This window comes from Maylandia zebra, linkage group LG5 (genome assembly GCF_041146795.1).
Source record: "Maylandia zebra isolate NMK-2024a linkage group LG5, Mzebra_GT3a, whole genome shotgun sequence".
Taxonomy (NCBI): Eukaryota; Metazoa; Chordata; class Actinopteri; order Cichliformes; family Cichlidae; genus Maylandia; species Maylandia zebra.
Window position 1 is genome coordinate 10,725,416 of NC_135171.1, and position 27,255 is coordinate 10,752,670.

The following is a 27,255-nucleotide window of genomic DNA, read 5'->3' on the forward strand; positions in this document are numbered from 1 at the left end:
TTTATAAAGCATTGTATCATTGTTTTTATATAACATTTGAATGATATATTCTGTTTGTTTTTTCTTTTTTAAACAATTCAGACTTTGTATATAAGTAAAAAAAAAACAAAAAAAAAAACCTAAAGGCATTGGTAGGTGAACTCATAACCGCACAGTTACTCATTATAGTTTATAATTCTTTGTATTGTTTTAAATGATCATTTATTCTATTTACCTATTTTATATGGGATTTCTTTTGCTGTTTAGCGTCACGGATATCAAAGGAAGAATGTAATCGTATAGGAAAACATGTTTCTTTACTGTGCATATGACAATAAAACTTTGAAAACTTTAGTTTTAGACTAATAGTTTTAGTTCCCAAAACTATTAGTCAGACTCTATTTTTTGCAGAAATAAATAGAAATAAATAAGAAAAAAAATATTTTCACTGGTTACATGGATAAACAAATGACATCTCATCTTTATTTCATTCTTCTATTTGAAAAGAAATGCGCAAGCCACTTTTTATCCCAGTGGCTGAGTACTCTGTGCGCCGTTAGTAGAGTAGTTACGGCAGAAAACTTTCGGAATGTCGCCTTCACTGACTATCAGAAGTGTAGATTTTAAAAGCTGAAGTCACGCAAACGAAGTGAAGATGCGTTCGAATTTGATGTTTTTCATGCACTGATCACCTGTAACATGCTCCAAATGTAGAAATAAAGGCTGAATTGTGACGGAATAAAAGAAGTTTGTCGTTTCTCACACTTTGGTTCAGAAATTGTTGCTTTTACGTGTCATAAACGGCCCTAAAAATTGTCACCTTTTCCTGATTTCACCTTTTCCTTTGCAGTTACAAAAAACATTTTTTTGCGTGCAAAGGAAACGAAATATATCTATTTTTCAGGGTGAAAAACTTCTAACTTCTAACTTTAGAGAGTTCGCGTACGAGGCGCTCCTGAAGGCACCAAAAAGTCTCGGTCAATTAGTAGAGTTTAGACAGTGAGGAGAGCTCGGAGCAAGTAGGTCTCGGCGAACGCTCCACCAATGACCAGCTAAGAGAAAAACGCCCCACTGCTCCTCCGACTTAGATCTGCGGGGGTGGGGAGTCCACAAGTTTGTCTCTGGATTTAGGGAAACCATGGGATTCGAGTTGGACCGCTTCAAGGGGACTGTGGACCCGGATTTCAAATGCAACTTGTGCAATAAAGTCCTGGAGGACCCGCTGACGACTCCGTGCGGTCACGTCTTTTGCTCTGGCTGCGTGCTGCCCTGGGTCGTCCAGCAGAGCAGCTGCCCGGTCAAATGTCAGCGGATCTCCACCAAAGAGCTGAACCACGTCCTGCCTCTAAAGAACCTCATCCTGAAGCTGGAGATTAAATGCGATAACCATACGAGGGGCTGCGATGCCGTGGTGAAGCTGCAGCATCTGGCCGAGCACGCCGAGATGTGCGACTACTCCCCGGCGAAGTGCAGGAACAGAGGATGCAGCGAGGTGCTCAACCTGCGGGACGTGGATGCTCACATGCGGGAGACGTGCGACTACAGACCGGTGGAGGTTTGCGAGAGCGGCTGCGGGCTGATGCTCACCCAAAAGGAGCAGAAATCAAATAGCCACTGCTGCCTGAGAGCCCTGAAGGCGCACAACAGCGCGCTGCAGTGCAGAATGATCATCCTGGATAGGGAGTTCAAGAAGCAGACCATAGAAGCAAACAAGAGGGAGAAGGCTCTCCTGGCACAACTTTCCGCCGTGCACAGCGAGCTGCAGATGACAGCGCTCAAGTATCAGAAGAAATTCACAGAATACAGCGAGAGGATCGACTCCCTCACCAAGACCGTGGCTTTCTCCTGCAAGGTAAGCAGGAAAAGTTTTTGCTCTGAGTGATTCCCAGTAGCTTCTCCCTGCTGTCATCCACAGTGTGACGCCTGGAAAATCTGTGTTCTGTGAGAATAAAATAATTCCACTGCAACTTAAAGTTGATCCTGACATGCACTGCGCATAAGGCAATTGCCTTAAGGCCAACTTTTATAGGCTGTAAAATATCTTCCTCAGCATGTTTTTGTCGGCACTATGGGAGTTCTTAAAATGTTACTTTAACTGGGCCTCCTTGTTGTTTGGGTGGCTGCCTTTTTGTTTAACTTCAACCCAACTGGAAAAGGAAGTCAATGTTGTTGGCGATTCTGCTTTTTTCTTTTTTTCCCCTGGTGTTTCCAGGAGAACTTCGTGCCTTGGCTGCCTGCTTTGAGACATGGATGTCAGCTGTGCCTCTTGGCCAGCTGGCAGTAAATGTGGGGTGGGGGGAGGGCTAAATATTTACTGCAGTTCTGTACACAACAAGAACCAGGTTCCAGTTATAATGCCTCACCCCCTCACAGCATGCTTGTTTGAGGCTTTTTGTCATCGGATGTTCGCCCTTTCCCCCGAGACCATCATAACAAATTAGAATCAGGGCTGCAGCAGAGTTGCTGGCACCAAAGTTGAATGAGCTAGTAAGGGCTTATGAGGTCCCAAAAGGCCTTAAAAACAGTAAAGCTTGATCTGTGCAAGGCCCCTGCGAGGTGGGGGGGGGGGGCTGAGGAAGAGCTGATGTAAGGATGTTTTATGGTTCAAATTTATAAACCCAGTGGCCCATTATCAACATCATAAAGGATGCAGGAGTTCATAAATCTGGTAATGAATTGAATTAGTGTATGGTGCTTGCACTGCTGCTGGGATTAGCAAATGGGAGTGGTCAGGGTTTTGTTTTAGAGGAGAAATAATTATTAGTAGAAATATGGATGAATGGGATGTGCCTTTTAAAAAAATAAAAAAAAAATTACACCCTTTTTATGTCCCAGAAGTTCTTTAATAAATCACCTATCAAAGATTTCACTCTCTTTTCCTCCCCCTGCTTTTGCTGGGTGCTTTCATTTGTTCATTACGGGCTCAGCTCCCAGTAAAATGTGTTCTAGTAGACTGGTAAATTGCGCATCAAAAGCACCGATGCAGGCAAATCGGGAAATCGCTCATGCTGGTATAAAGAAGCTTCCTGGGCCTGTAGCGCAGCAAGTTATCATAGCTCATTTGACAGCGGCATCTCAGTCCTGCCATTGAGCTCTACATTAAGTGTGTTATTGCCATTGTGGCTGTTCTAACGTAAAAACAGAAGGAATAACGTCTGCACTTGAGGCATGCTTTGAACATATGTATGAGATACAGGAATGGTTGAGAACTTTTCTGAGGATGAGATTTAATATCTGTGGGTGATATTGCAACTCGTTAGAAGAGGTTTCTTTATTTCTTTCTATCTCGAAAGGCCTTTCATTGGATCCAGTCAAGCAGTGAACAGGAATGAGGTTCTCTCACAAATGTGAATACGAACTGGGATTAGCTGTTAGAGGCAGTCTGTCCAAAATCTTTGCTCCCTTTTTTTTTCTTTCTCATGATTTCAGTAATCAAGAGCCTAATTACATCAGTGTGTTATTGGTAATTTCCGAAAAGGGATATTTTGACATGCCAAAGCAGCAAAAGCCCAGGTAATGACTTGTCTGATGGACCTACTCCTTTGAAGCCATGCTAGTGAGCCAGCATTCACAATACCACGGACCTGGAACGCGCTAAATGGAGTGCATCCAATGGGAGGTGCATTTCACAATTCAAAAGATCATTGGGGGAAAAAGGTTTTAATGCAGTTTTATGACATGCAGTACTATGCAGAAGTCTCAGGCTACCTGATATTTCTTTATATTTTAGGTTATATTAAAGAAGCCAGACTTTCTTGCAACCTTTGTGGCATTCTTCTTTTTTAAAGCCATTTTTGGCACTGTCCAGGCTTTGTAAAGTTTTCTTTGGATATTTGTGGTATTTTCACTCGTTTTCAACTCTGCACTTGACCATTTTCAGAGATTTTGAAAGTAGACAAAGGGAGAAGTGGGAAGCCTGTTAAACTAACCAAGCAGCAGCTGAAAATCATGTCCTTAAAAAAATATTAAACATATAACAAGTCCTGACACGGGACCTGAGAGATGCATTTGGCCCTGCAGTTAACCCATCTGCTGTTCATTGAACCCTCATCAGAAATGGTCTCAGTGGAGGGTGGCATTCTTAAGGAAGGGAAACGGGGACGAAAGACTGAAGTATGCTAAATTACACAACTGAAAAGCTGAAAATCATCTTCTGGGCTGTGGAATTCAGATTTGAAAATTTTGTTTCAAATTATTGAACCAAAAATAAAAGGTCAGGAAAGAGGTATAACAGTGAGTGCCGGTAGTTACCTGTAAAACACGCTGGGGGCTCCGTCATCGTTTGGGCTGCATCTCAGCTGGTGGTGTTGGAGATCTTGTCAAAATTGATGGAATTATGAACTCCAAAAAGTACAGTCAGATTTTGATCAACCATGCAATACCACCTGGAAAACATCTGATTGGCAACAACTTAATTTTTCAGTATGACAGTGTTCCCAAACACATACCTGGATAGAAAAACATACTGTGGAACACTGTCAGTCATGGATTGGCTACCCCAAAGCCCAGACATCAACATTACTGAAGCATCTTGACAGAGAACAGGACAAAAGGCAGCCAACATCCAAAGAAAAGCTCTGAATGTTGTTCAGGGAGCCTGGAGAACTAGTTCAGGGTGTGCTGAAGAATAAAGGTGGTCTTAGCAAATTCGAGTTTTCAAGCTCGTTAGAATTGCGCAAACTCTGTGCTTGCCTTATAAACTGTGTTTTCCTGTATGTTTGCACATGTTTCAATAAATCGCTGCCTCCTATTTCCCAATGTCCTAGCAAACAGAGTGTTGGCTCAAAACCTTTGCTCAGTACTGATCATCAGATCACTACCAAAGGATGAATGCAAGTCCATTGTTACAGCTGACTGGCAACTTACTTTAGTTTAGAGATTCCACCACTCCTCAACTTCAATGTCTTTTAATGCCAAAAACTGGGAGATGAGGAGTAACTGACTGGTATTTAAAAGAAAGATTATTTAATACTAAATGCAAGAAAGACAAATAAAACTGATGGAAAATCAATGAACAAAAAGCTCAGATCTTTACTGTGGTTCATTGCAGGGCTGTTAGAAGTGTTGTCACACTCTCCATAAAAGATTGGATCTGTGTTTTTGAACCAAGATCCCCTTTGGCTGCAGATGACAGCATTAAAGGTTCTTGATCTAATAACAAGTGTCTTTTAAAATCACAAGACATCAAACTGATCGATCCTGCATTGAATTTGATTGGAGTAATTGTGACCTCAAACTGATTAGGCTAATTGTGGACTGTGAGATAGCTTAACAGAACAAAGGAAGCTATTAGTTATTTCACAAGCGTGGCTATCAATTGAACATGACAGATCACATTAACAAAAGCCATCATGTATTCATTGAAGATGCCCATTTCGTCTAATAAAAATGCATTAGGCTGCTGGTTCCTTTGTGTATATACATTAGCATTGAGTGATAATCCTTGTCATTGATTTGAAATAGACTTCACTACCTCATTAATGGGGTAAACTGCCCTACATTTACAAGGTCACTGAGTTTCTGTCTCTTGACCACATGCCAGTAGTTTATAAATCAATATGTTCCCTTTTTGTTCTGTATTACAGTACCTACACTATAATTAGGTGAACTATATTAAGAGTTAGACAGGGGGAAGGCAGCTTGATGGAGGACAGACTCGGAAAGTGTGACGAGTGCTGAGGTGAAGGCTCACCGTGAGTGTGCCAAGTCACAAGTGAGCAGCAGACTAAAGTTTCACTGCCAGCGTGCCATTTCTTACCTCACCAACAAAGTTTTGTTGTTGTTTTTTTTCTCCCCACGGAGCTTTTGTTTACTTGCTGTAGCGCCCATGTCATTGTGTCTCCACGGTTTTGTTTTGAATTGGTGGTGTTTAGCACATCAGTTTTTCTTTTTAGTCTTTAATATAACTCAAGCACACCTGATGTTTTTAGTAAATTTGCAACCTCATCCTGAAGACGTTTACTTCATTTTTGGGGGGTTGGATCATTGTTAGAGTGTTTGCAGATGTGGTGAGAAGGGAAGAGAGGGGAAGGGGGGGGGGAGAAAAGCTTCATAATTGTTCATTTTAATGGTTCTTGTGGATGAAATTTGAAGACTAGTTTGTTTTGAGGCCTGTGACACATTCAGCATAAGTGAAGAGGATGGAAAAGCCAATTGCTTTGTACCTTTTTTTCATTTGTCATATTAATTCCACTTTGTCTCAACAAGCATAATGCCCAACTGTCTTCTTGTTGACAGCGACGGCTGTAGTTCACTATAATTCGGAAGCATGTGCCACTAATGCTGTCGTGACAGAAGCGCACATTCCTGCAGGGCCAGACTTGCACATGCTGGTGTTTTTAGGCTATATGGCAGTCAGGATGCTGTACATGCCAGTAATATCTGCTTTATATTTAGTCTGTGTTTCGCAGAATACTGGAGCGGCAGCTGAAATTATGTTACCTCATTGCTCCCCTCTAAGTCCTCCTTAAAAAAACAGATTAAGGGCTGACTCTGCGAGTTTCCCAGAGGTTTTCATGTCATGTAGCTTCTGAGTCAAAAGGCCCGCTGGTGTATTCATTTACATAGGACAACGGTTCGTGAGAGAGCGGTTCTCTTCTTTGACCTGGTCATCATTTCAGGCTGGGTGTGCTGGCTAAGCCCTGGAGAATGGTGAAATTTGAAGAAGCTAAAGTAACTTGTTACATTACAAGATTCTGGCCATTAGAAACTACATACCAGCTGTTATGTTGTAGCGAAAAATTTGTACCATCCTGTGCTCATTTATATTGTCCAGAAGGTGTGTAACCCACTGTAAATTTACCCGAGTTTGTCCACTTTAGCTCACTGCATAACAGGTTGATATAGGCAGCAGTTTGTCCACCACCTAACTAGAAAGAAACTCGCTTTTGCTAGTTTTGCAGTTCTGAACTGTAGCACCAGCATCTTAGTCCTCCTCAGCAGCGACGTTGTGGAGCTGTGCTTAGCTTGCAGGTACTTCTTCAACAAGAGGAATTGAGCTTTGTAGCAGCTGACAGACTCTTATTATCACCCTGGGTCAGGACAATGCGAATGCTCCAACTGTGTAACTGCAAATCTCTTTGTCATCTCACTAAATGACCTTCACATGCTGACCGGCTCAATGGCCAGATTCCACTCTGCACAACAAAAGGAGCAGGGAAATGTTGGAACACTTCAATAGCAACCAGTTCCTTCATTGGAATAAAATAACAGTATTTGAATTACAAAGCTGACCTTTTGACTTTAAAGTTACAACGAACAAGTAATCTGTATACTTGGATGCTGTAGTTCATATGTTACACCAACACTGGCTAGCACTGGATTGGCATTTTTTTTAAAAATGGTTGTGGGCCTGAGACTGAAGTTGTCTGTTTTTAGTTATGCACAACTGTTACTTGTAATCAAATCATTTATGATAAGTAATTCAGAGTTAACTTGAATAATGACTAGCTTAATTTGTAAACGGACTGGTACTTGTGAAGTGCTTCTACTCTAGCTGAGCACTCAAAGCATTTTCTAGTACAAGTCTTTATTCACTCATTCACACATATACATACACATAAGTGCTTTGCCTGAAGCCATGTCCACACTAATACGTTTTCATTTGAAAACGCATCTTTTTCTCTCCGGTTTGGCCTTCCGTCCACACTGAGACAGCGTTTTCGGTCAAGGAAAACGCAGCGTTTTCAAACGCTCTCCAAAGCAGATACATTTGAAAACGCCGTTTTGGCGTTGCAGTGACAGTGAACCCGGAGCCTTTTCGAAAACGATGACACGTTTTAGTCATGTGATGCAGTCATGTGACCAATTAAACAAAGATAGCGGAGGGCTAGTGTGGATGTAGCCTAAGATTCATGCAGACACTCACACTTTGATGGCACATTGGGGGCAGCTTGAGGTTCAGGGTACTTTGACATGCAGATTGATGGACATGCATATTCCAGCAGCTGTGGCAGACTATGTAAAATTACAGAGCGAGGTTGGTGAGTCATTAACACCAGCACACAAATGGTGCGCTGGGAGCTTCATGGTGTAATGTGTTGACAGCCCGGTTCTTTTGGTCATGTGCTGAACTTTTTACACGTAAGATTTCCTTTAATAGTTACACAGCAGAAGCAGTACCATAATATACAAAGATGTCTAACCAAAAGATTCAAGGAACTGCTGAAAAGATCTGGCTACTAAGCTAACAGTGTTTGTTTGCTTTCTGCTATGTAGTGAGTATTTGGCTATTTTGAGCAGCAAGTGATATTTTCTTTTGAAGAAACCATGTTTGGCTGGATGTTAATGACAAACACGGCATGAAGAGAGTTTATTGACAATAGAGCAGTCAATAGTTTCTTATTTTGTTGTTGGGCTACCACAGAGAATTAGGAACATCTGTTTGCTTGCAGCAGTTGTAGCTGGTGAATACAACCTGAAAGTTAGACAGATGCTATCAAAATATGAGTACAATATAGCCCCTGTGTTTTGAAAGTTTCACTCTTTGAATTTAAAAGAATAAAAAGATTAATTAAGATTAATATTGAGTTGTTGTCTATGTTGAATAACTTCCTGCCATCTCTTTGCTCACGTGTGTCTCTCCTGTCTGTTTGTAGGAAGGCGAGACTAAAAGCGTGACCGTTGTCCTTCTTCGTGAGGGCGGCTCTCTGGGTTTTAACATCATAGGAGGAAGGCCATGCGTGGTAGGTTGAAAGCTGAGCAACTTGGAGGTTCCGTCTCCCCCACCCCCTCCCCGGTGATCAGCCAAGTGTCAAATGGCAAATAGTGGAAGTACCACAAGCCTCCTCTGTGCTGACTGCCGCAACTTAGACAGTCGTGCATGGTTTTTTTTTTTGGTTTTTTTTTTTTTGACTGTGGATAGATGGACCGCATCTATCAAGTTTTATTGTGTTTATATATTGGTCTGGTTTAGCGGATTTGGCATTACAGATTAAAAAAAACTATAATTACTTTTATGGGAGTTAAATCTGGGATTATGGCTTCCACCACAGTTGTTTTGTCTCTAATTGAGGGGATTTTGGTGGTGAGGTAAACACAGAGGAGAGGAAAGGGTCTTTTAAACCCAGACTGAACTTTTCTCAGCCGCTTTCTGCCTCGAGGCCCCTGAAGTTAAAGTCATTAATGATGCCACGCGCTCTGCCGAGTGAAGGGTTGGAAAATATCTCAACGCTGGCATCTCCCATACACGGAGCTTCTTTCTGCAGCCGAGGTCTTATTGAAACGCCGTATCTGTTTCACTTCCACTGTTGCAGACTTGGTTTTCCACAGCCACAGTGACGCACTTTTCAGCAGTGACATAGATTATCGCAGTAAAACTTTTTATAGCAGGAAGCTATAAAAAGATCGACATTTAACCGTAGATTTGCTCGTGGAGTTGCTGTGACAGAGCCATGCATCAAACTTGTACGACAGCGGAGATAATACTTGGCTTTTGCTTTCCTAGTGAGCCTCAAATCATCAGGTGGTGTAAGAAGCTACTCATTAGAATTGGAAGTGGCTAATATCCTAGCAGCCTTTGACATGTGTGTTTCATGTGGCTGTTATACTGGTATGGCATGGTGAGCGCAATCAACTGCCAGGATTTGTGGTCTCCTAGATGAGCTTGTTTGTCTGCAGCTCATGTGATAGCGGTGAGGCAAAGTAGTAGTAGGCATGTTGTGGAACTTGCAGCAAAAGCACTGCAGTGTTAACACTGTACACGATGTCCCTGAAAGAGGAAGCAGACCAGAAATTATTAATTAGCATCTGTTCTGTAACTTCTGGGGTTTCTTTAAGTACCTAGTAAAATGTAGTTGTGTCACAGAGCCCAGCAGGAGTGTGGTACACATTTACATGTGGTTTTAAAGAGAGTACTAACATAGCTGTTAACCCAGACTTAGCTCTGACTCTGGGGTCACGGCCACAGAGTCTGATGTAGGCTACTTCATGCCCCTACAGCATGTCCGCGTGTCAACATTTAGGCCCTTCTGTAGACCAGGGTCAACCCTTTAAGGCCTGGGAAGCATGTGAAGTTAAAGCTTATCCCTAAGTCCACACTCAAGGGTAGGGTTAAAAGGGCATTTCACAGAAATTGCAAAAAGCCATATTTTTTCACTTAGTCTTGTTGCTGTTGAGCCTTCCAGATATTTTTGTTTTCTGTGTGCCCTGATTTGAGAGATCTGCCTGGAAATTACTGCTGCCAGTAAAAGAAACTGCTGGCAGTAAAATTTTGTGGATTCACTGGAAATCTCCCTTAAATCTCAAGGCCAAACTAAATGTTGTTTGTGTCATTTATAGGGGTGGCAGCAATAGTTTGCTTGGGATTTTTTTTTTTCTTTGTTATTTGGGTGAACTAAACCTTCAACTTTGTAGGCTTGCAAAGCGTTGTACAGACGCTCATGTGGTTTTGCCCACAACAACCAAACCCAGTGTTTCCAGTGTTTTTTAAAAGTACTTTTATTGCGCGATTTATTGAGACTTCTATAGGCTTTCCTTTCCTTAACGAGCCCTGTGAGCGCTGTGCTTCCATTAATCCGCTGAACATGCCTGCAATTTATTCCCGCAGGACGACAACGACAGCACTTCGAATGAAGGAATCTTTGTGTCCAAGATCGTGGAGAAAGGTCCAGCAGACAAAGAGGGAGGCCTTCAGATCCACGACAGAATAATAGAGGTATGTGTGTCCTCCTCTGTAATGCTTCATGTAAATGGGGGGGGGAACTACTGATGTAATGACTGTCTGCACCATAAAGAGGGAGAAACACCAAAGAATCACTCCATCTTTGTGTATGTTTGAGCTCTGAGCTCAAGCTGAACGCAATGCGTGACGTATGGAACCTGAATTAGCATCTTGGCCTTTTGTTGGCGCTCCCGAAAGTCAATCCTGCAGACGGTGAACGTCTCTGATACGATTCTACCAGTCGACATTGGCGATGTCAAGTAGGGCATCATTGCAGATAGGCCGAGATAAACCTGAGGCGAGGCTGTCTGTCTTTACTGTTGCTGGCTGATAGCGAGGGAGAGGAAAAGATGTCTTTTACTTCTCTCGTCCCAGCAAATAAATCCCTTTCGACAGAGCAACCATGAAGCGTCCCCCTTTCGTCTCTAAACAGAACTTGATGTGGAAAGGCCAGCTCACCCTGAGGTCAACTTGAGGGATCCATTGAAAAACTCAGCATCACAAAGGTTGTTTTTATAGAATGGTTGTCAACCAGAATCGCTCACAACGGCTGCTTTGAAATGAGTCGTTTATGTCAATTGCAAGTGTGTATTACCGCCGGCCGCAAGATGACAAATATGGCTTGTCGCTGGCTTTATTGTTAAACCTCAGTGAAATTGCCCCCGGAGCATTTTTGACCAGCTCATTGCTCACAGAGACGCTTGTGGAAAGTGTTTACACACACGAAAAAAAGAAGACTCCCAACATCTGGACTCCGCTGATCGCTCTATCCTGTCATTTATGCAGTCGAATGCTAACTACTTGCAAAAAAAATGCCACAAGTCCTCTGGAGAAAGCCTCACGCTGTTGTTCCAAATAATATGGTTGTAAATCTGGCGACGTCGTGACTGAGAGGTTATGATGTGCTTGTCTTTGGTTTAGACCTCCTGAGCTAACACAGTCAAGTGTTAGCTCAGGAGGTGTCTTGGACACCAAGTGTCTTGGTGCTCTCTGCAACTTAAGACCTCGTAACGAGGGCCGGTTGAACCAAAAAAGCCACTCAGAGATCAGCGACTCGAGACCTAAAGGGACTTGCCGTGGGCTGCTAGCTGATGTGTGGGGAGATTAGCTCATATGTCACACGAACGTGTACAAGTGTGTGTCTTTGCGAGCATCTGCCCTGCTTGGCTTTATGAGTTTGCGTGCACATGTTTGCCTGGGCGCGTGTAAGCACAGGATGCATGCGTTAATGGGCCAGATGTCGCTGTATTTGGTTACTTGAGAAGGTGTATCTATGGGGTTTAATGCTGTGATAGCCAATCCGGAGCGGAGAGGACGGAATTTGCTATAGGATAATGCTTCCCTCGTGTTTTTCATATTGTTTTCGCGCTATTGTAGGTGAAGCCACAGAATCTCTCCAGTGCAGGAAAGGCCTAAGGAGGTAGCACAGGTTCCTATAAAGTAACCTTTTCTTGACGAGAAGTGAGGGATTGCCATACAATACCCAGCAAATAAATCATCAGATTTAATAGACCGTTAAAGGCCGATACTTCACATTTACGCCATTCATCGGAAGGGAAACCTGAGAGCGAGGCAGCTTATATTTCCAAGGCTGCTTTTTTTTTTTTTTTTTTTTGGTTGACTGGTTGAAGCAAGAAAGTACAATGTCACGGATTCCTGGACCACAATAAGAAATGTGACATCAAAACACAATTTGCTGTTGCACAGCTTTTATTCTGGACCTGAGGTGACTGGGTCTGTGAACTTTGTTTGTTCGCTGTCAAGAATCAAAGACGATGAAGCCCAAGTGCCTGAAGGCAGTTTCACGGTGTTTGGTAGAAACCAAGCAGCCTGTAACTGTGTCCTGTTTAGCATCCTGTGATGTATGCTGGAATTGCAGGAACAGTCAAACCTGGTTTATCTCATGTTTTACCAGAGATTGTTTTTCATGCACATAAAATATGATATCCGTGACTGCTGTGTTATCCTTTTTTGTAGTAGTAGTAGTAGTGGAAATCATGCTTGCTTAAGACCTTTGTTTAATTTTATCTGTGCTGCTTTTCAGTATGGTTGCAGGATGTGTAAATATCAGGCAGGGTGTGAGGTTTCCTTTTCTGATTAGGCCCACAGCTAATCATCGGCGCTCAATTTTTACGAGTAATTTTCCAGTTTATCTTTTTAATCCTCCTGCCTGCCCGAACGTTCCCCGAGGCCAAGGTGATATCTTCAGATTGGTTTTTAAATCCATGTTCTTACTTCTGAAATTAGCTCGTTTTTCTTAGACAAGTAGATGGAAAAGTGAAAAGCAGACGACAAACTAACAATCTTTTTTTTGACTGAAGTGGTCCAAGGATAACTTTGCATCAAAGCACGTTTTGATGCATGACGATGGCAACGGAACAACAATAAGAATGAGTCTGTCTATCGTTCTGCTGTGTATTTGTAATTGAATAGAATCAAGTTGGCAGTGAGACGCAATCTGTTTGTGTTAACACGGTAACTAACTGTGATAAACTGGTAAAAGCTGCCTGTTGCCATCTGATGGAAACCTGTTGCTGTGCCCACATACAGAAATTGACATTAACTTTTTCATTCACAGTCCAAGCAGCCCCTCATAGATTTGAAATGGAATAAGAGAGAAGAGGATGGCTACATGTCTGCAAAACGATGACGCTCAACAACATTACTTTTACAGAGGAATGTAACAAGAATCTGACTCAGATTGATTGCAAACCGTCACCAATCTGTCTGAGAGCGATTGCACTTACTCTGAGTTGGGATGTGTTGTTTAGAGGCAGGTTGGCTCTCAGTCGGCGAGAGCAGCAAAAAGCAAATTAGCCCAGTCACCAGGCAACCGCTAATTTATTTCAAAAGGAGGCTGCCGTCCTATTTTTTACTCTAATTGGCTGAGCCTTAAGAATATAAGTCTCACATTTGCTTTCCTTTTAATTCTGCCATCGGTCTTTTTAACTGCTTGATGCTCTGCTGTGTTCATCAACAAACCAACACTCTCATGTGTTGTTTGCGAGTCTGATAAGCTACTTGCAAAACAAAGTACTGGAGTTTGAATATCAAAACTCTGGGCTATAAGAGGTTCTAAAAAGCCTCAGTCATTCTCAGTGGGTTGTAACTATAAACGATTTTTCATAATGCACCTTTGCACATTTCCTCTGCCCTAAGAGGGGAAAAAATATTGATTAATACAGCTTTAATAAGAAATAATTAATAAATGTGGAATCCTTTATTTTTAGCATCAGTGCCCTCATTTTCCATTATAGTGGAAATGGGAAAAAAAATAGCTTTTTGGGGGTTTTTTTTGGGTTTTTTTTATCCTAACTCATGAAATCTGATTTGCAAGCCTATAGATGGGATCGTTTTGACAGCCCTTCAAAATCCTGCCATGGGGGCTCAACTGCTCTGTAAAGGACCAATCACATTACGGAGCAGTGAAATGCTCGTGCACCTGTGGAGGCAGCGCTGTCATCAGCCCCGCTGTTTTTCTCTACCTGTAGTAGAAGTGTTAGTTCCAGTAAATCTATATGGATGTAACATGTACCTGATGATTCGTGGCTTGTCCTGCTATAACAGGCTCTTAGCGGGGGAGTGCGACAGCAGATGGCTGTCCTCTAACCGAGCTGCAGGCTGGTATGAATCAGCACACGAGTACCTTCTTGTTCAGACACTTTTTTTTTTTTTTTTTTTCTTTTTTAAAAAAAAACAACCTTGAGTTGTGTTTGCTTTGGCTCACCTCTCTGCAAGCTGCAGAATCTTAGCACTCTGGTCAGGATCTGCTGGGATTGTGCCAGGATTTGATAAATAAGTTCTGATTGAACCTCGCACTGGTACCCGACTTCCCTAATCATGTCTTCGGGCATGAGTTGACTTTTTAGATCTGATTAAGAATGTTTTTCTCGTGTAAATGTAATCCCAGCATTTTGTCTTCAGCCTCACTTCACACAGATAAAGAGCCTCTTGCTGCTGTGCGTTTTCCTACATAAATGAACTTCCACTCTCTTCAAGCCTCTTTGCTATTCAACGTGACTAAGCCAGTGTCACAATCCCAGGATGGCTGCCCCTGAGCTCTCAGGGTGAACGGGATGTTTTCTGTGTAGGCTCCAAAGTGTGAAGCTAGGAAGAGAACGGAGACGCCTGGGCTGCTGTTGTAAATGTCACCTTGTAAAACCTCAGCAAGGCTTTTTTTGTTTGTTTGTTTGTTTAGGTCAGAAGGTGAACAGAAACAGTTACTTTAAAATAAACAGACACTAGGATAGGGTTGTTCGATATAACGATATATATCGGATGCCGTGTAACTCCGTGTAATAAATACTCACAAAGAAAACGGCGGCCGTTACAACTTATGTCTAAAAATGTATTGTTTCATGCATCGGTTAAAATACTCGACTCCGGGTAAAGGACGCGCAGCTGGAAACACTTCCCGCAAGTAGAGCTGCACGAGATTCACAGAATTTACAGAAAATGTTACATTTTTGTGATTTATATCGTTATCGGGACGATAGAATTCTTATATCGGGATATGAGATTTTGGTCATATCGCACAGCCCTACACTAGGACATATCCGCCTCTACGTGTTACGCCTGTTGTGTTTTTGATCAGAGCAGTGGCTAGCCTGCAGGAATGTGTCCCAGCTAACACAATATTTATATGAATGTGTAACAATGTGTAAACTTGAGCACTAGTCCTAAAACACCCGTATCATATTTATTATGTTCAACACAAGCTTATGTTACTTCAGGTTGGAATAATCGATGGGCTTTGGCCTTGGAGCTGAAGTTAACTGCATCGTAGATGCTACAGCTTGAAGAATTAATTTCAGTTCAATATTTAGAATATAGAACTGTAGTGCTTATTAAGGCAGCACATCTGCAGCTTCTTACTTGGTACTAGCTGCAGGGCTCAAAGGTCTCCTACACTTTGCCAGAATTCTGGCACTGGGTTGTATAATATATGACTGTAGATCATTATTTCTATGGTAAATCTTGGTTATGTTTTTTTAACTTTCCCACAGCTATGCTATGGCTGTTTGTCTATGTATAAAAACAGGAAGTCTTTATTTTGTGAAAATTATAAAGTCCTGTTTAAAACAAATAAAAATAACATTAAAAAAGACCAGAAGAGAGAGTGGAGGTGGACGGATGGAGAAGTCATAAACTGGCGGCTAATTACTGTAGTCTTAGTAACAGATTAATAAAACATTAGTGTCACTCACTAGAAAATAAACACAATATGATCCAAAAGGCACCAGAAGCTCAAAGCAAAGCTTCTACACATTCATATAAATATTGTGTTAGCTGGAGAGGAACAGCTAACACAATATTAGTCTGATGCTTAGGTCTAACGATCAAAACATCCACACCTCCAGCTCCCACACCTTTACACCAACATTACTGTCATCATATATGATGAACTTGTAATCTTGTTGCCGTTGTTAATGGTTGTTTCCAAAATGGGTCCAGTTCTGTGACAAATTGCAGTCAGTTTCTGTCTTCAAAGTGATTTTGGTGTGTCGGGACGGCGATAAGGATTGAGTCGGTCCGTTACAAGTTTGCAGCTGAATGAGCTCAAGTTAGCAATTACGTTGTTTGTGCAGCAAAAATTGATAATCTGTTTACTGTCTACATACATAAAATACAAACTCACTTAACTGCTTACATTCAGAGTCCATCCATATTTAAAAAATAAAAATAAATTCTTAATAAAGAAATAGTGACAACCACAATTTAACTGCTAAATTACAGACGCTCTTAGCAACCTGGGTTTTAGATAGCAACCCAAACAGTTTGCAACCTGTGGAGCGTAGTCCCCTATTGCAAGAAGACACGTCACAGATGAGTTGCGCTCGTTATTGCAGACTGTCTCTTTGCCAACGCGTTCCACTCAATCTGTCTGTGGTTATAAATTAGTCAGCGATTATTTGCAAACCTTCACCAGAGTGATTACAGTCAGTCAGGTCAGACCGTGACTGTTTGGACCAGCCCAGTCACCTTGCAATCGAACGTGGTTGCCCACATGGTGATGATGTCGCACGCTCAATCTCTGGGCAACCATAACTACTTGCAGTCTGTCACCGAATGTGAAAAAATTCAGTTCAGTTTACTTTCCTATTATCACTCAAGAGTAACCGAGCGATTAGGTTGAAGGTGGAGCAGGATCATTTATCTTTTATCCAAGTAGGCCATGACCCAGTAGGGGTTTGTTAGATTAGAAGTCTCGTTGATAGCTTACTAATTAAACTAACAGGCTATGCGCCCTTTTTTTTCTGGCTGGCTTCAGTAAGGAGGTTGAGATAAAATTGTTCCATTAAAAACTCACCCAAGACGAAGAGATGCGACTTGATAGTTTGGAACGAGTCCAGAAATCTCACAGAAACACTCTGCAGCTATCAAAGTGTGCAAGTTTAAAAGTGAATGAATGAATCTTTGACACCAGTAGGTGCTTTGAGCAAATTTTTCAAAGCAGAGGACACTAAAGAGAACAATAAACTGAAATCTACAAAAAAAAAAATCAGCACTGGTCTTCATTTTGTGATGTTCTTTACAATTATAAAGACAATTTTAACATATTTGTAATATGTGTCAACTGGTTTATTTTAATTGAGTGAAAGCAAATTATATTTTTTTCCAAAACCTCAACTCTGATTTATTTATTTATTCAAGCATTCAGTCACATTCTGTTGTGCACACAGTGTCTGAAAGAAAAACGTCTTTGTTTTATACCCTGACCACCACCAGCACCACAAATATATCTCAGCCACAGAAACACTCCTTGCTTTAAGCCTTGACACTGTATGAGTTGTGTGCTTGCCCACAGTCGAGCATTAAACACCTAAAGCCTCCCCGCAGCTCCTTGAGTATCAAGTCACCAGGTCAGAGAGAGCATAAAACCCAGCCAGATAGCATTTAGCAGTGACTGACATGAAATGTGAAGTGAGCTCTGTTGGAGGTGAGTTCGAAGCACGGGTGTCAATGGCCCTTTATTCCTCCTTGGTGTGAGGACCAGCAAAAGCAAAATGCTGCCTTTTGTCATCGACCCTGTCATTCGTTTCCCTTCAGATACTGTTTGCTGGCAAAGCTTGGTTTCATTGGAGTTGATGTAGTAGGCGATTAAAATTGTGGGATTTGTTGGCTTGTTGCTCATGTCTGGATTTATTTTTTTTAAATGCCATCTTATGACAGACCGGTATGATTGGCTTGTCCCTTATTGTCTCTAACCAGTTGAAACTGCACATGGCCTCTCTAACAGGACATGTGTTAAGAAGTTCCCCAGGCGTTATTTCTGACCCGGAGGCCTATGAGGAGCAGACATAGTTATTTCCCTTAAGGGGATCACATGTTGTTTGGCATTCTGAGGCAAGAAACGGGCCTTTGTCCGGCCCTTTATTGGATTTTGGGCCCCTGTGCGGGAACGACGTGTTTATTCCCCAGATAGGCGAGCTGAATGTGGCCCTGCTCTGTTGCTCCTGACTGGCCCTGGACAGGATGAATCCACCACAGGCTACGTGGGCCAATCCTAGCAGCGGGCCGCATTCCTGTGCCCCCGTGGTCCAGCTGAGGCAAGAGCAGGACATTAAATCAAATCTAACTTTAAAAGAGTCCATAATCAGCTTCTGGTAGTAGCCAGTGCCCTATGCAGAGCTGGCTTTAAGAAACAAGGACAAGCACATCTTTGTTTCCACTACTCCATATTGGGGGAGAGGGAAAAAAATTAGATTTTAAGATGTGGAGTCATGTCAGTGTAGCGTTAGTGTGAGGTGTGCTTAAACTTCACTGTAGCCAGAAAGCTGCTCCCTTTGTGTGCTTTTTTTTTTTATATTTTATTTTTTTTATTAATTGTATTTTCCACTTACTTTAAACAGCTTCTGCCCTTAAAGGCGAGCGGGCGCGTGATGATTTTTTGTGGAGACATACAGTCTGGGGCACACTGTAAACGCGCTCACTCTGCTCCGACACAGTCCCGACTGGCTCCCTCGCTCACAGCTACAGTGGGCTTAATTTATGGTTCCTAAAAGGTTTAAGAACGGGTAGGGACAGATAGGTGCAATTTAGACCAATTTTCCTGTCAATCAATCACTGGCGTTGTGCAAATACATCAGCAACAATCAGCTCCGGTTGCTCTGTCAGCTGCTTCTCATGTCAGCCCCTGACCTCCGAGCACAGACTGCCCACCGACTCCTAATTAACTACCCTCAATTAAACCCTAATAGGCTGATTAACAGACCCTTAGTTGTGCTGTAATGGCCCGTCGTTTCCTCCCAGTGCCCCTCTGAAATGCATCCTGACTCTAGCATGTTAATCACCGCCCACTCCCTCTCACTGTTCCTGCCAATGTCTCTCTCTCACGCTCGCATTCTACCATAGTAGAGACTATCAATGAAATTGCCTTGTTAAATAGCAACAAAAAGGCACACGAGTCACAGTAATTATACCATAACGACACACTTTTCTTTTCTTTTTTTTTTTGTGATTTGCCTTTTTCTTCCCTTTTGGAGCACGACAATTTAATCATTTCTATTGCATATCAAACAGCAGCGCTCCCCCTCCAAACTGGAAATAGTCAGTCAGTTCAAGAAAACATGTAACTCCTTCCCCGGGGAGACTGCAAGACCACAGTTTAGTACGCACATTGCCACTTCAAACTTCAGTCCTCCCGTCATCCATTCAGCTGCACCAAAAATAGCGCCACGCCTCAGCGTAGCTTTCTCAATATTTGACATGATCACAGCAGGGATCTCACAAGAGAGCAGATCTGAAACAGTGGCACAGTCCTAAAACCATCAGCCTAATGAAAGCGATGACAGTCGTCAGCAGATTTATTCTTCATTGTGCAGACCACAGTTTAAAAACTTACTGTTAGTACTTTTAAGAAGTTGTAAATCTCTCTGCTTGGTTTCTGCTGCAAAGAAGCCAGAAGTCTTGAAGTCTTTGACAAAAAAAAGACTGAAAGTACTTACTGTAACATGTAACATTAGGCCTCTATAGTGAACTCCAGTGAACTGTGATAGGAGCATTACGGCAAATAAATAATAAAATAAACGGGGACTGGCGAGGGAGGGAGTACTCCTTGCAGGGAAATCAATTAAGTGGAGAAACAGGCTGCTGAGCTCCGGCAGCAAACTTAAGAATACATGGTAAGGTGTTCCTATGCATGCAGCTTTTGTTTGTTCCATTTTGTAGAGTAGAAATTGAGCCAAACGGTGCCTGCAGTTGTTTCTTGCCTGACACAAGTCTGTTTTTTACGACCGGTGCGTTGATACACAGGGACTTTCCTGTTTTATGACATGGATTCCATCCCTTGTTTGTTGGCGGCAGACACTCTGTATATTTGTTTCTATGGAAATTGCTACTGACAGTGATTTAAACATGGTTTGTGTGGCACCGTGTGATCCAGCGTCGGTCCTCCTGCAGATTATAGGCTATAGATTTTGCTCATCAATCAAAGTGCCAGAGTATGCTTGTCTTCCTCTCATATGGAAGGATTACAGTCGTCGTTCCAGCGAGATGATGAAGCGGACTTCATTTCTTTTCCCACAGCTCTGTAGGACTCTAATCTCAACTTGCTTGTTAATCATGCTCACTTCCCTCTGTGTGGTGACATCAGAGATGTTTTTCATGCGTCTCCAAGTCTGCCTGCCTTTAAGATCTCCCTACGTTCTGAAACACTTCATCTCTTCTTAACTCCTGAAATCATTAAACTTAATGGTTCCCCAGAACTTAAAAGGTCCACGACTGACCATCAGCAAGGACAACACAGGAGGAGTCCAGGGTCAGAGGTATTGATTTTAGCATTAAGCCTCCTGGCTTTCTGAGACTTTACATTCTTGGCGAGGTGAGAGGGACGTGCCTTAGGTGGCTGCCCATTCAACCGATAACGGCCAGCAGCGCATGATGAATGTAGCGTGGCGAGCTGTAGTCCACGCCTGCACTGTATCAAGTGCGTCAGTCGTGCTGTCAGTCTTGGTATTCCAGATCAAATGTGATTGGATTAAACCATTGCATTTGCCAATAATTAAAGTATGTATTCAGGAGCATGTCAGAGTAAGCTTGCAGTGTGTGATTTTATTTATTTATTTTTTAACAGTTCTCATATTGTGCCATATTCACGACTTCTATTCTCATGTTCCAAATTGCATCGAAAATTTGCTTACATTTTAATTAACCCACCAGATCGACTCAGTCACTCCAACATTAGTCACACTACATAACATTTCCTTGCATAATGACAACAACTTTGTCTGAAGCTGTTTTGAAGTGAGCCTAATCAGGCACTGCACACTGCTGCGGCACTAGGGGCCGTTGATAGCACTGCCAGCAGATGTTAGGTCCTTTTTTTTCTTTTTTTGAGGCTCCATTAGGATTTAACAGATGCAAAACACACAAGGTTGACATCACTGTGCATAATTGTCCCTCCTGTACAGACAGATGTTCTGTAATATCTGGGCTAATTGGGATATAACAACACATGCCAACTTAAAGAGAGACCTATTGTCTGTTTTGTTTTGTTTTTCCCCCCCTATACTTTGTCACATATGTACTGTTATGAAAGTGGAGGCTCATGTTGAACATTATTTGAGTTTCAAGTAATGAGCTAATAATCCCAGGGATTATTTGAAAGGATATATCCCTAATATGGCCATCTCAGGAACTCTGCTCTGGAGCCTAGAAGCCCCACCCACCTCCTGATTAAAACTTGATTACGAGGGGCAGCCAATTGCAAGATGGTTGGTTTAAAACGAGAGTGAAGGAAGCTAAAATGGCTTGCTTCACACAGAGGATGGACTGAATGGTTGCAATTTATTCTCATCCAAGAGTGTAAGCATGAAACTTTAGGTGGAATCATTTTTCTCTTTAACAGAATTAATAGCAAATACCTACCATAACATTTTTGCGCACAGCAGTCATGCAGTGCAACATTAGCATTACACCTACACCTGTACACCTGTTTAAACTTCAACATGTTTGGCACCTCTCCTCAGTGTGAGGTGTTCAGCAGTTTGTTGTGGTACAACATGCCTTCAGTTAGACTCACAACAGTAGTTGAGAAGTGGAAGCCTGGCGTCCCTTATCAAAATGTTTTCTTCACTCTACCAGCTAATCCTGACAACACGCCCCACTTTCACCACTCCCATTCTCCCCAGCTCCTCTTTAGAAGGTCTAGCGTGCCCATCCTTTCACCAGCCGACTAGGGGAACTGGTGGCTGCTGTGCTGCCTTTTCTTATGCAAATGTGTGCAAATAGAAAGCATTGTTCATCGGCGTGGCTCTCCATCTCAGTTACGCCGCTTTGCTCTGGCCTTTCTCTTGTTCCCCTGAGAGAGATGTTCCCTTTCAAGTGTTACCTCTCTGTCTCATTCAAGACTTCCTCTTTCCTTTTTTGACAAACAGCCCGGAGGAATGGTCGGAACCGGCTCATTGAGCAAGCTTTTCAGGGACGTGGAGAAATGGGGAGAGAGAGATGTTCTGCAGGCGCCTCCCTCACACATCCCTGCTTATGTCTTACTTTTTCCCTGCTCTCAAGAGGATGAGTTATTCTATAGCGGGAAGTACAGTGTGCTCTCTCTTGATACTCCCCTTTTCTCTGAGAAAGTACAGGTGCTCTCCCTCCAAGTGCACAATTCTCTGTGCTCTGATTCCACCTGTGTTTATGCTGTAATATATATCCCACATGTTCTGTATCACAGAGTAATATATTTCTAGTGATGGCTTAAAAAAAGCACATTTAACTTAGTCACAATGTTCAAAGCTCATCTGTGAAAAGGTGTTTAGTTATGTAGTTGGGGGAGGGAAAAAAAAAAGGAATTTGGGTTGGCTTGAGTTGGCACTTCTGTTATTCTTCTTTATTAAAAGCATATGTTTAATAACTCGTCTCTTCTGTTAACCCTGATCCACTACGGATTCTGTGCTCTCCTGAAAACGGTGCACCGTGTATCTGGGGCTGAATAGATTGTATCCACAAATTCCTGTAGATTATGACATACGATAGCTCTGAGGCAGAGAAAATCACCGGCAAGCTCAGGAGAAGGCCCGGACCACCGACTGAGAGCTCAGAGCCCCGTGCCAAGGTCAACGCCAAGATATCAATAAAATACCTTTACTCCGTGTTAACAGAGCGCTTCTTTGATTAGAACCTCCGCGAGAATATGTTGCATTTGCCACATGCCAGAAGACGTGCAGTCGCAGCCATTTTGTCTGCTTGTTGGAGAGAGATCCAAGCAGTTTTTTTTTTTTCCCCCTCTTCTTCCCTCCATATTCTCGCTGTGTGATTGATATATGCAGGTGGTAAAGCATATTCCCCTGGGTAAGAATTCCCAGCTAACTTGAAAGGGAATGTTTTCCCTCTTAAACCATCTTATGAAAACAGTAGTCTCACAGCAGAAAGTCAGAAAGACCAAGAAAGGAAAAAGAAGTGTAATTTAATGTGTAATGTCTCTAACGTCATGCCAATTCTGCTTGGACAATAGGCCTCTGTAAGTCCATTGTAGGCTCTTTTAACACTCATAACACCATAAGCCCAGCTGCCTTGGGCTTACTTTTAAATACTGGGATATTAAGCCTTTTGTCACTACAGTTTCCACATTTGCTCCATCTGTGAAGGTTTACCCTGAAAATAAATGGAAGGAGGCTGCATGTGCCAAGAGGGAAGATGGAAAACTATTGCAGGGTAAGGCAGACATTGTTTTTGTCTGCAGTGTTCTGAAGTATTTAGGTCTATGTGTACATCAGTGAGTCCAGAACATTGAGCAGGGATGAAATCATGTTTTACTTTAGATAGTATTTTCTTAAAGAGGCCACAGGATCTTTGGATATGCTTCAGAAGAAGACTGAATCGCTTATGTCTACTACTCAGAATGTTAGTTTTTCTCTAAGAAGTCTTTAGCATTTTAATCTATGCAAAGGTTAAGTGCAACTTGCCTAACAGCATTTCCACAAAACTAATGGAAAGAGCCACAGTACTCGTTGGTTAAGTTACTCACACAGTTAGAGAGACTACGCACATATGTAGTCATGACAGTGGATCCATACACAGTTTAGGAATTGTAGATTTTAAGAGCTCACCTTTCTCAAATGAAGAATATAAAATAACTGTTAGAGATTCATTTATCCTTTGTCAGGGATCATTTGTTAAAAGCAATTGATGATGTTTGAAACTCGATACTGATACCCGTAGGAGAAAAAAATCGTTAAAAAAAAAAAAAAAGAGTCATTATTCATTTTTATAAAAGTCAACCAGTGACAAGATCTGGGACTTAAGTGCATGTAAAAACAAACATTGTTAGTTGCACTTAACTGTGTTATCGTGTTAAATTACTGACTTTGTTAATGACAGGTCGGACTGATAGCATTTGCAGCCTAGCTTCCACATTAACACTGTTAGCCATTAGCTATATCCAGTTCTTGCTACATTAATGAGAACTTAATAGAAGGGTAAATGCTAATAGTTAAATGGCTAATGCTAACGTATGCACCAGCAGTGTTATCATTTATGTTAATGCTTTAAATGTTTTAGTGTTGTTGAACGGGAGCTTTACTGAACTCTCAGAATTCCTTATAACATGTTGCTCAGTGTTGTCAGCTACTGTTAATGTGTTCAGCTACTAGTGAGGGGAGGGGCCGTGTGACTGCCTGTCTGTAGCACTGATGTGTGAAGTTATATGTCAGCTGGAGGGGATGAACACGGCACTGTTGGTATTGTACCGCTGCAAATCGTAGTGATCTAATCCAGGAGTGATTTTTAGTGCTGGTTAGCTTAATGGTATAGTGGTTTACACATTCACCCAGCAGGCAAAGATCCACAGTTCGATTCCTTTGGGATTGTGTCAGGAGCGGCATCCAGCATGGAAAAAAAAATCAGCCAAATACAACTCCTGGAGCTACCTGCTGTGGTGACACGTTGTGAATAAGGCAGCAGCCAAAAGTAGACTTTAGTATATCGAGTAAAGTTTTTGGATAACCCTGCTGGAAACTGCCATTTATGAATAATGCTGCTGTAAACTCAGAAACGATGACGGAAGCGGTGAACAAACTTCAGGTTTTTAACATTTTGTCAACACTCAACTTGTCTTTACTGGTAAACTTCATTAGTGTAGCCTGTCAGAGACACTGTGAATATTGTGGTGGTGTGGTTTAGTATAGTTTATATGTTATGGGCATTTTGATTTATCAATGTGAAATTATAAGAGCTCAGTGAATGATACTTGAAAGATGTCTCGGCATTTTGTGTGACCAGCGATGATACTGAAGTGTAGAAAATGACAAATATACATATCCTTTGTGTAAGGGGGAAAAAACATGGACTTTAACAATATGACCAACTCAGGACAAAGGAGAGACACATGCAGACACTCGGTCTGACCTGGCAAGATGGCTGTCCAGGGTTATGGAAAAATACCGCATGAGTGCATTTGTATACGGAATAGATATGTTCACATATTGTCAGATTAAGGGAGTGCATGTCTGCAAGGGAATTTTAATTCTCTCTAGCTTTGCTAAGCATAAGGACCCGCCATATCTCAGACACAGCTTAGATTTATACCAGATATCTATTCCTCTTTTGTTTTCATATCGTACAGCATCATCAAGCCTTATTCTGCCAGGGCATGCACTTTGGGCGATAACAGAAGAAAAAAAAAAAAGGAAAATATGAGAGCTCAGGAATCCAGCCATCAGAAGCAGGACTGATGTAGATAAAGCAGAATTGGGCCACATTAAGGGGGAAACTGCCTCACTTTACTTGGCTTTGAAATCGTTGCATGGAAATAAGAAATCATTTTTTAATTAGTTTTATTTATTTATTTATTTTTTGGTTGTACGCCAAATGTGCTAGCTAACTTTTTTTCTGCTGTTGTCGTTAAAGAAGACCCTTGAAGGGAAAGGGAGGGCAAGCCTGTGAACGAACAAGGCTGGTTGTAGCACCGTGGCCTCTTTCCTCTCTAGCCATGCTATATCAGGCCAACAGCTGCTGTCTCTCAGCAAAGGCATGCTGGCTGCTGGAGCTTGGCTTCCATACACAGCGGATCTTACACAAGGCCCTTTATTTTTGGGCTTATGAGTTAGAAAAAGCACACACACACACACAGAGGCCCAGCTCGATCCCGGACTCGGTAGAAGAAATAAAAAAAGCATTTGTTCATGTTCAACATGACAGGTTATGCTGTGCTGCATAGCTGCTGTCGTAGCCTGGATTTTGAGATTCAAACAAGGTATCTCAGGTAAAGGGTATGCGTTGTGCTCCTCAACTCAAATTCCTTGAATCGGAGCCAAAGAAATGTAAGCCCTCCTCCAGCTGTCCCTTGGCACATCTAGACAAGGCCTTTATCTGATTTTTGGAGAGTTGGTGCTGTTTGAGCACTCGGCCCGTTCAGAGACAACAGGCTTGCACAATACAGGGCGAATGCCGCAGGGACGGCCTCCCAAGACAAAACTCCCCGAGCATCTGTAGTTTCTCTGTCAGCATTTTGCTGTCCTCACTTTTGTTTTTTTGGCATGCAGCAACTTTTTTTTTTTTTCCACGTTCCTACCAGATTTGATGGTTGGTGTAATATTTTTCAAACATTATTGCCTGGTGCTGTGAAAATAAGAACCGCATGTCTGTCTGCATTTTGCACATAAAGGTAAACTAAAAGCTCCTCTGTCTCAAATGAACACCCCCTCACCAAAAAAATCTCTATCTTGCGAGTCAGCTTCTTTGAGGTAAGGGACCACAACTGCAGCTCTTAACTCTGTCATTCGTCCCCAGGAAAGCATTTCAGCTCCTGTGAGAAACATTTCCACGTCCAGAATTCACACAATTCAGGCAACCACCCACCCCCCCACGTTCACATTTTCATTTAGGGCTTGGTTAGAAAGAGAAGTGGTTCCAGACTTTTAATGTCTGTCACAGCAGAAGTCAGCACAGTGTGATTATTTTAGTGCAAAGGTCCAAATAAACCCTATGTGGGTCACGACCTTACTGATCTGAACCAAATGTGCTGCACTTTGTGAACTTTGTTGAAAAATTGACTGTGCAGAGTAGCTGACTGTGAGCAACAATAGGCATTTTTGTTTTGTATGTTTTCCCCCCACAGTCGCTCTCCTTCCAAACTTTTCTCTGTCCAAAAACTGTCTCAACATTGAGAATGGTGCCGCACACAAACCTGGCTTTCTCCACACTGACATTTATGTGCCGTCGCTATTTGTCAGGGAGTTATCAGGCAGGTTTTTAGACAAATATACAAATCCTTACTTGAGCCAACATTTGAAGGCTCCTTCAAAATGCGTCCAGACAAATGCCTTTGTCATCGATCACTGGGTATTTACAAGTGTTGAGTAAGTGGATTTAGTTTTTTTGATGTTGCCCGCAGCTGCATGGAACTAGCGGACATCGGCATGTACGCTGCCATTCAAGTGGACAAATTTGGTTCGTTAAATTGGGGGGAGGGGGTTTCTTTGGAGAGTGAGTAATTCATCAACTGGTGAAAGTCAACACTTTTCAAACATGTTTAAAGCCTAGAGGAATTTACCAAACATGCTTCAGCTATCCCAGCAGTTTTCTACCACTCGACAAATTACTTGGCCCTTTCAAAAAGGAAAAAAAAACCTTGTCAATATTTATGTAAGAGTGTACATTTAAGGGAGACAGACGGA

The 27,255-nt window shown here is 42.1% G+C and overlaps 1 protein-coding gene across 2 annotated transcripts in view; it reads left to right on the forward strand.

Annotated features, from left to right (window-relative positions):
* The first annotated feature begins 960 nt into the window (after positions 1–960).
* Positions 961–27,255, forward strand: part of pdzrn3b (PDZ domain containing RING finger 3b) — a 99,143-nt gene continuing 72,848 nt past the window's right edge. The window contains exons 1-3 of one of the 2 annotated variants that reach the window (XM_004567410.5): positions 961–1,831; positions 8,577–8,663; positions 10,526–10,633. In XM_004567410.5, coding sequence (XP_004567467.1) covers positions 1,118–1,831; positions 8,577–8,663; positions 10,526–10,633 — 909 coding nt within the window. In that variant the 5' untranslated portion in view covers positions 961–1,117. The remainder of the gene's footprint in view (positions 1,832–8,576; positions 8,664–10,525; positions 10,634–27,255) is intronic. The other variant, XM_004567411.5, reaches the window with a different exon arrangement.